At 31.4% G+C, this 13,403-nt stretch overlaps 1 protein-coding gene across 1 annotated transcript; it reads left to right on the top strand.

Annotated features, from left to right (window-relative positions):
- Nucleotides 1–8,699: 8,699 nt before the first annotated feature.
- On the top strand, nucleotides 8,700–10,291 carry LOC21406813. The gene is made up of 3 exons (XM_024171118.1): nucleotides 8,700–9,627; nucleotides 9,743–9,814; nucleotides 9,920–10,291. Exons 1-3 carry the CDS (start codon nucleotides 8,944–8,946, stop codon nucleotides 9,923–9,925), a joined length of 762 nt encoding a protein of 253 aa, XP_024026886.1. The 5' UTR covers nucleotides 8,700–8,943; the 3' UTR covers nucleotides 9,926–10,291.
- Nucleotides 10,292–13,403: the final 3,112 nt, after the last annotated feature.

The following is a 13,403-nucleotide window of genomic DNA, read 5'->3' as shown; positions in this document are numbered from 1 at the left end:
CATTTCAACTCGAATCAGCGAACTAAACAGACCCATTGTGACTAGGGGTCACTTTTACATTAGAGATGGTGGGGGGCATCTCCATTGCAATGTCAATTTACTATTCCAATGTTAAATTTTTACATTTGAGTTAGAAAACCACTCTCCAATACAATTTTTTTTTATATTACTTTTGATGTTTATGTTATTCTCAATGATAAATTTAACACCAAACATAACGCATGCTAAATTTTAGCATGCGATTGCTATTAGTTGATGTATAGAACTTTTCATTTAATCATTGCATTATTATTTTTTTAATTATTTTAAAATCAAAAGTTTATTTTTACAATTTTAAAGTTTAATGATTGTGATCAAAAATGAGATATAACATTTAAAATTACATTATGTACTGCAAATTAATAAATGAAAAATAACATATATTATGTTATTTTCGCACTTTTATATCAGATATAGCATAAATATTTGTATTAGAGATGGTCTAAACCCGAGCGTGGCTTGATTTTGAACTTGATTCGTCCATCGAGGCAAACAATTTCAAACCCATCCCGCTTCAAAGCTCTAAACGTGGAAAGAAGAAAGAAATCAAAAGAAACATTCTTGTGCTAATTAGACAATTCCGGAAAGAACTAGACACTACACCATGTCAGCAAAACCACACCATAATAGTGCATACATAAGAGAGTACCAGTGCATGTTAGTGCAACTTTTTCCATTAATACATAGTTAGAAATGAATGATTTAGCGCGATTAGTTAAATAAACACATATTTTGACATTATCTTCAAGTCAAAATGTCACATTTAGCATCGATTATCTAGAAATTTTTCTTCAATTAGTATTGAAGGCCACTTATACTTGTAGGAATTAGATGATTACATAGCACAAAAACAAAAAACAAAAAATCCCCCATCACATGAAATTTGCAAAGTATCAATTATAATCTTTTAATTTAACTTTATCTAGGAAAATTTGCAAAATATCAATAATAATCAGACGTTATTGGCTGAAGCTTCTGCAGCTGTACTGGCTATCTAGGAAAATGCCTTATTGCATCTTCACAGGTGACAATCAGACGGTTATTGACTGCCTCAGAGGAATTATCCAGCGACCATGGGAGATCTCAAATGCTTTTGGTTTTGCCAACTCTCTAAAACCTTCCTTAGAGTATGTTGTTTTTACTAAAGTTTATCGTCTTCGTAATTTTACGGCACATAACTTGGCTAAATGGCGCCTTGCTTGTAATGTTCATTGGGGACGTGTCTCTTGACTTGATCCCCTCGATTATACTCTCAGGATTCGTTTAGTTCACTGATTTGAGTTTTTAATTTAAGTTTAGATGTGATTTTATATGAAAACTTTTTATTATAGCAAAAAAGTTAGATGTGACTATTTCTGAAAGATTTTTACTGTAACAAAACACAAATCGATGAAATAAACAGGATCTTAGATGTTTTGGAGTAGTCACCCTGATTTGGAGTTCGTTTTTCCTTTTGTTAAGAGCTTTCATGTGTCACCTGATGGAGTTAAGTCCCCATTAAACACGAAAAGTAGACTCCACTAGTAAGTCTGTGTGAGTCCCACCATGTGAGACCCACCTCTTGTGTTTATGAGAATTTGTCCCTATCGGAATAAAAAAAAGATTCTTTTTGGTACGTTAACATACTGATAGGTCAAGTTTTATGTTCATTAGATTTGCATAAAATCACGTAAAAGTTAAAAAATGAGTAAATAGAAAAATATGACCTACCGGTACGTCAGGCGTACTATATAATCTCCTAAAAACACATTTTTCTTTGTTTAATGAAAGACATATTCACAATTTATAAGTATGATAAGCGTGGAAACGTAATCTTAATTATAAACAATTTTTTTGTTTCTAAACAATCATAGACCTTTTTTATTCAATCTTATAGTTTTTTCTTATATTTTATTTTGTTAATGTAATTGCATTTAATGATGACAGAGGGAACTTAGGTAGTTGGGATCAAATATGATTGATCGATGGGAAGATCAACACTGTGTATATTTTTTCGTTAATTAATCATGCCACCGCATCATTTTTATAGTCATTTTCAAGTTTCAACAAATCTAAATTATTTAATAACAAATTTTCTTTTCTTTTTTTTTCTTTTCCGAAGACGATCAAATAATGATTGGATTTACTGCGCGTGAAATAAAATTCAGGCGTTGTCCTGATAGTTTTTTAAGGATATGTTTGGTTTATGGATTAAAATTATGAGATTATAACCATTTTTAATTTATGTGTATTTTTTATGAGAGAAAACACTGTAGCGAATCACGAATCATAATTCGAATCGAGGTACGAATCCCCCAACCAAACAACTCCTAAATATTTTTTTTAATTATTTGTTTAAGTTGAGAGGTTACTCTAATACAAATTGCCCGTCCAAAAAAAAAATACAAGTTGCGAACTTCTGAGATTCTTAGTGATTTATGAGACTTTTAGTTTATAAATTCAAAATCATGATTTATGATTTTAATTTTTAAAATTTAAATTTTTTATGAGAAAAAAATAATGCAGAAAATTAAAAATTATGATTCATAATCAGAGATAAACTCTTAAAACAAACAACTCATTAATCTTTTATTTATTTTATGTTTTGTCTCTCTTGAGGCTACAGCCTACAAGTATATAAATTAGAAAATTAAAGACCCCACGGAAAAAGAGCATAAAATAAAGACCACGAATTTGCAAGGTGTACGAATTGACCATAATTGGCTGGCTAAGTCATACCGCGTTGGGTGGGAAATAAACCCAGCTGGTCAAATTTTGGGTCCAACACCAAAGCTATATGTTTCGCTGAATTTCATATTCGACCTGTAAAAAAAATGAATAGAAATACACTACTTTGTAATGTTATACGAAACGAAATAGAAATAATTCGATATTTTAAAAATTGCTAACAACCTTCTAGTAATGTCAAACATGTGGACATACTTTTGTTTTTGGCCTCTGTTAGCCAAGTAACTGACGACTAACTGTCATTAACGTTTTTTTTCTCTTTTTTGTATAACTTTTTATTTTGGATAAATTTAATGCGGCAAATTTATTTTAAGCGGTGTTTAACTAATTATATTATATCATGTTATTTAATTAATTATTTTATAGTAGATGTTATTAGTAGATATCATTTAAAGAACTTAAACATTAAAGTATGAAATTAAAAAAGAAACATTTTAAAATTTTTAAAATGACACAATATAATATGATTTTGATTTAGATACTATTTAGAACATTAAAATTGGATGAAATCCATACTGTCTCAATTTGTATAAATTTATATACGCGTACGCATTCCAAAGAAGAGAGAATTGTCAACATCTCGTCAACTCCATAAAATATAAGTTTGTGTTAGTTCTATCTAATTAAGCAACACTCTCTAATTTCAAGCCCAAAAAAAAAAAAAAAAAAAAAAAAAAAACTCTCGTTTGATGTTGATAGTATTTGATAAATATAAGCTTTCTTTGTATCATATTCATAGAGGTTTCAAAAATAAGATATATCAAGAACTTGCGTCAAAATTCAATAGAGCATAGCTTCGTTTACTTTCACTTCGAAATGAAGTTTGGAATCAATCCCATTAACTTACCAAATAGTTACCTAACTATAACTGGACCGCAACTGATGAACGATGTCGTCTAAATTAGAATTTCTTGTTGTCTAGCTTAGTTTTATTTTTTATTTCGTGACGTTTTTCCTTCCTTAAATGTGGACATTGCTACTCAATGGTCTCTTGTACTATGAGCCTGTTTGGTAAACTAATTAATGAGACGTTTGGTTTATGGATTCAAAATCATGATTCATGATTTTAATTTTTAAAATTTAAATTTTTTATGAAAAAAAATATTATAGAGAACCAATAACTATAATTCAGATTAAGGACAAACTTATGAAACAAACATCCCATAAATATTTTGAACTGAAGAGTTGGTTCAAACTAGTGTTTAGTAAAACTTAAATTTTGGTTAAAACTTAAAACCATTGAATTGATGTTTTAAACGCAAAAAAAAAAGACCTCTTATAAAATATGAGTTTACACCGATTTGTTTTAAAGTGGTTTGAACCAAAACTTGAACTATTTTTTTAAAACTTTTTATTTCAAATTAGAAAAAAGAGAAAAAAAAGTAGATGTTTGTTATTGTTTTGTGCAAATTTATTATTTATGTTATTCTAAATAATTGAGTGTCATTATGATTTTTTATTTTATCTTTATCAATTGAATGGCAATTGTTTATGTTTGAGTGGAGTGATATAAATAAAATTTTTTACCATCTTAAATAGTATTTTTAAAATTTTTTTTTAAATTTAAACCACCACATTTCTAACTTGTTTACCAAATGGGTCCTAAGTTTTTTTATATTAAAAAAAAAGAAATCATTGCTGCCAGTTATCATTATTCGTGTTTTACTCGATTAGGTGTTGAATATAAATATCTATGTATAGTACTATGTTGGATCCAGTGTCGTAGTCATTAGGTCCTCAAAGTTAATTAATATGCGAATTTATAAAAGTTAGTTAAAATTCATGCAGTAATAAATATCAACGGTGATATATAGTAAATACCGTGAACTTAGTTACAGCGATTAATTTTCCCATTGTATAAGATTTCATTCTCGAAGAAAAACGAAACTGGTATCTATAAAACAATTTGCTGTAGTCTCTTGAATCAATACACTGCTCGCACGAAAGTCAGCAAGAGTTAACAATTACCATTATTATCGCAAAACACAATCATGACGTACGTTAATAATATAACAGCGATGTAATTAATGATGTAGACCCGTTTATTTTATCGATTTAAGTTTAAAATTTAAATTTTATTACAGTAAAAAGTTTTTAAAAATAGTTATATTTAATTTTTTAATTACAGTAAAAAACTCTCATATAAAATTACATCTTAACTCAAATTAAAAATTCGAATCAATGAACTAAATGAGCTCGTAAAATACGATACTAGACGTAAGTTATAATTCTATACGTACATTTTTCATTTCAAAGGCAACTGAAATAGACTAGCTAAAAAAATGAAAAAAATCAAACTACTAGAGTTTTAATCATTAAAAAAAAAAAAAAGTAGAGTTGTGAAACTGTGCGTGGTTTGTGATGAAAAAGTCACTGATAGAACAGAGTTGTGTTGTAAATTGTAATTCTGATGGGGGACAACTTGCTTACCAACGTGTCAAACATTTGCTGTTTTGTTTATAGAATGGGGATAAAGTACTCGACTCTTGTAAAGAAAATCAACCACTTGTGCAAAACGTTTTTTTTGAGATAATCAACGATAGAGTCAATTTACGAAAAGAAAAAATTATAACTCTGTTTATTTTATCGATTTAAATTTTATTATAATAAAAAAAATTTAAAAACTAATTATATTTATTTTTTTTATTATAATAAATAATTTTTATATAATTATATCTTAACTCAAATCAACAAACTAAAAATACCTTAAATAAAAAGATAAAAGAGTCAAAGCAAATTATATATACACAAATGGATGATATGTTATTATACTCGAATGAGAAATAAGCTGTGACGGCAATATAACTCATAAGGACGACTGATTTATTTAAATTTAAATTAATTTGTATTTATTTATTTATTTCTAATATTTAGATATTAGATTAGTAGTTGTATTTTATTTAGAGTTTGAATGATTAGTTATTAGGAGATAAGTCTTAGTTTAAATTAGTGAGTTAGATATATAGGATTATGTTTACTCTTGTATGTATATTACATTCTCATTAATAAAAAAGTTGTACCATTGTGCTTTAAAGTCTAAATAGGTTTGGGGCGGAATAGCCTTTTCATCAACTAATCCCACGAAAAGAAACAACCTTATTCCTGTCCCATTAATCTATTTAAGTTTATGGAAATATAGCCGGTTTCTATATCGTGTTGATTTTTACGTGTGCGTCTCCTTTACCCAATTAATTATTATCAATATACAAAAATATATATAGACTACACCTTTAATACTTTGAGTTAATGATAAAAGAAAACGTCATACTTAAAATTATTTATTTAATAAATATTATACGTAATATATTATTTAATTTTTAATAAATATGATATAAAATGGGGTGGATAATCGGGTAATACGATCGAGGATTTTCTAAACCGATATCTATTATGTAACATGTGACAGGTTAAAATTATTAGATCGGGTTTATCCACCCATAAGAAATGAGTTCCTGTAGATGATTGGCTTTGCGAATGAGATTATAATATACTTACTCTTATAAGAAGTAGATTATGATTGTAGTAGCAAAGATAGACATTTTTATTTCAATAAAGACGCAATGAAAGAAGTTACAAAATTTTTTATTAAATGTAGACGTAGTTACGTAGTTATGTAGTTATATACTTAAATCATTCAGTTAGATACATTATAGTTTATTTTCTCGTAAAGGAAAAAACTAAGAATACCACTCTAGGTGGTAAAATTTGTTATTTATATCACTTAACTTAAAATCAACAATTGTCATTTAATTAATAAAAAGAAAATAAAAAGCTACAATGACATTTAATTATTTAAAATGACATAAATAATGAGTTTAGATAAAATCATGAGAAAAATCATGTACTTTTCTTTTCTTATAAAGTGAGAACATAAATGAAATTTTATAAAATATTTAAAAATGAAGATTGAATATTTAAAATTTGAGTGAGAATGTCTACGTAGAAATTCAATAGATTGTAAAGTTATGACGCTCGGTAAAAGGTTTCTTAAAAGAAAAATACACAAGAGATTGTGACATGAACAATAGAAAGATTGACGTACGACTGTTTTTTTTTTTTTTTTGGTTATAAATAGTATATGATTCAGTGATATGTCCAAGAAAGAATACATAATTCATAACATTTACCTATAGAGAGAGATTTGAAGACTTATCAGAAGATTTTAATAAAGACGTATCAAATACTAATACGTGACATCTTAACATGTTGAGTTACACAAATAATCTATATGGAAGAACTTATGAAGGGATAAATAATGAGGGGCCTTTGAGTTATACACATCTAGTGCTTTCGGTATCAACACTTATTTGTAATTAATGTTCATGAAAACATTTATCAAAATGTTATTATGTTAAAAATAGGGGAAAAATATCTATATTCTAAATAGTAGAAAGATATTTATTGTTGATTATATGTGTTTTAATAACCACTGAATTCTAATATTATATTACTTTTTCTTGATGACAAAATTTACGTATCAAATTAGTAATTACAATGATACTACACCGTGCCACTAATATAACAAAGGACTACTTAGATTAGAAAAGTTAGATGCTAATTAGATGGATGGTTGATTTTGACTATCCATTTCAAATTAATGGCTGGATTTTATTTTAAATAAATAATCCAATTTCTTTTAGATAAGTAGTATTTTTTTTTACGATAACCAATCACCGATAGACAATTTTCTTAATTTTAAAAAACTTCAGCTATTTATTAAAAAAGAAATATCACATACCGTGTAGATTATCATAGGAGGATATCAACATTATCTATTACAAATTACATCCCTCATCTCATAAAAAATTGCATTCCTTAAAAAAAAAAAACATGGTAGATAATTTTAGCATCCCTAAGGTCCCGTTCATTTCACCGATTCGAGTTTAGAATTCAAATTTTACTACAGTAAAAAAACTCTAAAAAATAATCACATATAATTTTTTTACTATAATAAAAAACTCTCACATAAAGTTACATTTCAACTCGAATTAAAAATTTGAATTAATGAATTAAACGGGTTTTAAATTTTCTTTTGCACCCTACAATTAAAATGAAAACTCTATTTTTATAAATAATGAGAGTTTCTCTTATAGTCTCTGAAAAAATAGACTATCGATAATCCACTACTTTTCAATTATGAGATATGTATCAAAATTTATCTATTTTACATATTTTTTTAATATTTTAACCAAATTCAAATAAAACTTAACTACCTGCAGACCGTCCTGCAAGAAAAGGTCTCTAATTGTAGGATGAAAATTCTATTTTTCGTAAATAATTATGCAGATGTTATTATTTTACACGATCACCACATTTCGCCTCACGTCTTAAACTACCATGCAATCAGGCCCTCAAATCCTCAACACGTTTACGATGAAAGGAAGGAAAAAAAAGATCATCTCCCAAAGCCTACCGATCCGTACAGAGTAACCACCGTCCGATTTCAGCCCCGCACGGAACCCACGTGAGTTTGCACGGTGATCAGCTGATCCAACGGTTATTCAAATGACACAAAGATACACCCACGCACCTGAAAATCAGAAGCAAGAAAGAAAGAGAGAGAACAAAATCCACTACAACAGCATTCCACCTGTTACCCTAGGACACTGCTTTAAAGTGTTGTACGTATAGGACGTAAGTAAGAAAGGGTACAAGTAGATGAATAGTGTATTTGTGTATGTATATATTTTTTTGAATGGACGTATTTGTATTTTTGTATTTATAAAACTTCAGTATATACGTACAAGTGGAATCGAAGCAGAGAAAATTAAAAGGTGGTCCCCACAAAGATCCCCTCCAAGGGAGGGCAAAAGCCTCCTGAGGGCAAAACTGGAAATAAAAGAAAAGAAAAAGGGTAATTTGGGGATAAGAAATTGTAACGGCGTAGACGTAGAACGAAAACTCCCTGCTCTTATGTAGCGAAGGCAAAAAGCTGAAAGAGAAGAGCTACGCTCGCAGCCTATTTTCTCTCTCTCTCTCTCTCTCTCTCTCTCTCTCTCTCTCTATCTCGAAAAAACACAGGCAAGCTCTTCTTCGTCGGAGCAAAGACGATTTTTCTGATCTTCTGCTAGGGTTTCTCTCTCTCTAAGAGACGGCGAAGAGGAGAATCTTGAGAGAGAAAGCTGCTCTGGCGATACATCGTTATATGCGTGAGAGAAGCTTCGTTCATCGGCGAAAATGGCGACGGCACCGGTCAAGTCTCCGCTCCACAACTTCCCTCTGCCGTTCCTGAAATGGGGAGGAGGCAAGAACCACGCGAGCGGGAGCCACCGCTGCCGCCGGACAATCTCCGCCGACAGCTCGCCCGTCGCGGACCACTGCGACGCGGCCGAGCAGGAGCGGAACGAGTCGTCGGAGGCGGAACCAAACCGCTTTCACCGAGTCGGATCCCGGACTGTCCGCAACCGATTCGCTGCGCCGTTCGCGTCGTGCTCTTTGGTCTCGGAGAAGAAAGAGAGCGATGAGGTCGCTGCCGGGGAGGGAAAGGAAGGCGATGATCGGGAAGTGGAGGCAGCGGCGGGGGAGGAGGAGATGATGGTGCAGAAGCCGTGGAATTTGAGGCCGAGGAAGGCGCTGTTCTCGAAGGCGGCTACGAATGGTGCGAAGAGTGGGGAATTGCCGGAACAGGAGAACGCGGTCGCCGGCGGCGGTCATCAGAGTGAGAATCTGAACCAGCAGCCGCCGAAATCGATGAGGCTGCGAGGGTTATCGGAGTCGCAGCAGAGCTCGGAGAAGGAGAAGAGGAAGTTCTGGATCGCTCTCTCGAGGGAGGAGATTGAGGAGGACATCTTCGTCATGACTGGGTCCAGGCCCGCTCGGAGGCCCAGGAAGCGGCCCAAGAACGTTCAGAAACAGCTCGACGTAAACGCCTTCTCCACTTTCTCATCTCGTAGTACCTGAACTAACAAGTTTTTTTTTTTTTTTTAATATTACTGTTCTCTATTTTATTTTATTTTATTGTGTCTTTGGATTTCAGGCCGTTTTTCCTGGATTGTGGTTGGTGGGGATTACAGCCGATGCTTACCGGATCGTTGATGCTCCGGCTAAGGTGTGTACCGCTTCTGTTTGTGTTCTTGTGTGTCCCATAATTAATCATTTAATTATAGAAGTTCTTTTGCTAATAAAGCTTTGTTTTTGTTTTTGTCTTTGGCAGAGGTAGATGAGATTTTACTCAATTGTGACTCTTGAAGCTTTGTAAAGGGTGTGAATGATCATGTGTTGCACCTGTGGCATTGAGACCTCAAGTGAGGTATAATGCGCTGAATTTTTGTAAAAAGAGGATATGATGTTACGTATAGAAGGGAGAAAAAAATATGTTAGAAGGAAATAAAACATGATTTCCTCCTTGTTTTTATTGTGCCTTCTTTTACAAATTTTTGTATTGCATTTGCGCATATGGGGTATGATGTTCATGGGCAGAAGAGCTCTTTAGTCGTTGTTTATTATTAAGTAGTTTTTAAGATGTAAACAGGAATGAATATAGATGAATGGTATAGCGTGAAGTTTTCAAACATTCTATTTTGTTTCTACCAGCTGTTGATGCTGTTGTGATTATGGGAGTTCTATCTTGTTTATTTGAAGTAATCCTGATTGTTTGATTATTTTCTACAATGTTTGACAGGCTTCCCTACATCGTTGGGGGGCAGAGTAGCATAATTTGCAAATCCTTATGGCTTATTTGATACAGGATTAAAACACTGCTTGCTTCATTGTTCTGGAAGAGCTGTCTTCTTCATTCAGTTGGGCTTCAGTCAAGATGAACCCATGATGAGGTTGAGATGATATATTGGATGAATGCCTTTCTTGTTTAGACGTATTTTCATATCACTTATTGATACTTTTAAACATTCTTTGTTGTGTAAACTAATCGAATTAACTGTCAGCTAGTGTTTGACTTGAAGAATATTATTAGTTAACAATGGGCAAGTCACCAAATGAGTTTTTTACACGTATGGTGATGTTTCAGTAATTGGGTAAATTTTTCGTCTCTGTTTAGACGAAAGAAATTTAGGCATTAGGTACTTTGCTAGTGGTCATTTAACTCATTACATGTGATGATTCTTCAAAATGGTGATGGCACCAGTACCAGTGGTAAGTTCAGCTTTCAATTCCTTGTTAATTTGGGTGCAAAGAAATCTGTTAAGTTTTGCTTTGTGCCAAGGATCTTTCTAGGATCTCAAAAGCAATAAGATATTTTGAAGATTACACTTCTAGATGCCCAAGACTGGTTGACCTAGTGGCACCAGGGGGTTCCGGTGAGATGGGATTTGGGGGGCGGGGTTGCGGGTTCGATCCCGTGTTGTGTCAAAAAAGATAACACTTCTAGATGTCAGCTAATCTCACACGTAGTCTGGTACTTGTGGTAACATAAGGTTGGTTCAAAGATTCTTGTGAAGTAGGTATCATCTCTTTAAGAAGAATAAACAGCTTTCTAAGGAAAATATGTATTTACTGAACTGATGACATTATTAGTTTGCAATTTAGTATTAGTCAGAAAATGTGAAGAAATTGTAAAACATTTTAACGGAAATGGGTAACAACTGAGGTACATCTACTGAAAAAGGCAAGAATCAGAAATGCAGTTACTTTATGTTGACCTGTATGAATTTAAAGTTAATGGAGTGCAGATAAACAAGGTCTTCCAATTCTTATGGCTTCATCATTCCAAATTTAAGACTTAAAGAGACGAGTGTTTTTTGTTATGTAAATAGTGTATTTTAGGTGGTGTTTGTCTTTGTTAACTTTATAAGTTAGGCTGGTGATTGAAGTCGATTCTCATTTACATTATTTTAAGTTCCTTTTCCTTTGTTACCAAGAAAAGTCAAGAAGAAGATTCTGTATCGGTATCGGCCATAAGTTAAGATGGTTCAGGTGTCTTTTGGTAGCCGATATACCATTCCTATTGTAGTCCAGGTTTGTGGAAATTTTCTGTTTTTTGAGGACCTAGTTATAATGTTTCTTATCTTGATAAATAAACTAGTAATCATTTCCCTTCTCCTTTGCAATCAGGATGGAAAGGAGCCGAGCTGGCCCTGATGTGTATCATGAAGGTAGTACCAAAAATTTGCTGACAAATATAGGTTCCACGTCAAAGCAAATTTTGATTAATCCTTTAGTGAGTTTTTCATATATTTTCTCGTATACTGTTCTTGATTCATTTCTGGAGAGTCAGGTTTTTGTGGATAGTTGAGTTATAATACAGCTATGAAATATACTATTGTGCCTTCTACATAGGAAGTTGACACAAAAATGAGAATCTACATCGACATTGCACCTGCTGGATAAGGAAGATGTGTTCTTATACAGAATAGAGAAAATAGCAAAGAACAGTAGCTTCTTATCACATTTGAGAGCTTCTACAATCTTGGGTAAAATTAAGCTTGTTTTTCTTCCCTCTTTGATTCTGTCTTTTTTCTTTTTTCCTTGTTTAAATATCCCATACACGTTCGTTACTATTTTTACCTGTTTCTTGGGAGGGGAATTGGTTCACTATTTCCTTGCGCCCTTTTTTTTAATCTGAATGAATTTCTTTACCCATTGTTTTGACTGGCTTCGTTTTTCTTTCTTTTTTTTTTTTTTTTTTTTTTGTGGCGGCACTATATAAAATATTGGAGATATTTTATTATTAAACGAAGACGGTTTTATATCATAAATACCAAGTACGGGCACAATTGAAATTGTTGAGAAATTGTAGTAGTACAAATTAAAATTCCATAATTTGACTGGGGCACACGTGCTTTCAACAATAAATAAATAAATAAATAAAAATCAAAAGACAAGACCCATATACTTTGCTTGGCTTTTAGAGTTCAGAATTTTTAAGTGGAAAGCAGAGACTATCCTGATGGATTTAGATTTTTACTATTTTTTATTAATATCATTTTTAATAAAATATTATTTTTAATTAAATAATTATATTAGTCAAAAAAATATTAATAAAGAATCAAAATGTTTAAAGGATGAGTTAAACAAGTTTCTTATTTATTTATTTATTTATTTGAACTTTATACACAATTCAAGCCCAAAGGAAAAGAAATCAAAGTGAATGGCCGTATATGTAGGGAGAAAGAGGAAAATAGGTAAGACTTGAGATGAATTAAAATTAATAGGTTAATAATTTACATAAGTTAATAAATAAGTTAAATTACTGTTTTTGTCAATAATTTGTCTGGTTATGAACCATAACTTGACAAGTTATTGTCCATAAATCACGGTTTTTATCCATAGTTTGTCTGGTTATGAATCATAACTTGACAAGTTTGTCCATAACTTATCTGATTATGAATCATAACTTGACAAGTTATAGCCTATTAATTTATATAACTAAAAGTTGGCCTATATACTTTCTTAAGCTTTTTATATTGGCATATTTTCTACTATTTCCGGTATATGTATTGTGTGTGAGTGTACAAGAATTTGGTTTACACCAAAAAAAAAGAAAAGAAAAAAAGGTAATGACTGAAGAATAACATGGTGGTGATAGACGAGCACCAAAAATATGTGACTTCAATTTAAAACTTATATTTCTTTTGTTTTACGGATTTAAATTTTTAATTTAAGTTGATATATGACATTTTTTGAGAACTTTTAACTCTAGCAGAAAAAGTCAGATGTGACATTTTTTGAGAATTTTTTTA

This window comes from Morus notabilis, unplaced genomic scaffold (genome assembly GCF_000414095.1).
Source record: "Morus notabilis unplaced genomic scaffold, ASM41409v2 Scaffold789, whole genome shotgun sequence".
In the NCBI taxonomy this organism is placed as follows: domain Eukaryota; kingdom Viridiplantae; phylum Streptophyta; class Magnoliopsida; order Rosales; family Moraceae; genus Morus; species Morus notabilis.
The sequence above is the reverse complement of the archived record's forward strand: the minus strand, read 5'-3'. Positions and strand labels throughout refer to the sequence as shown.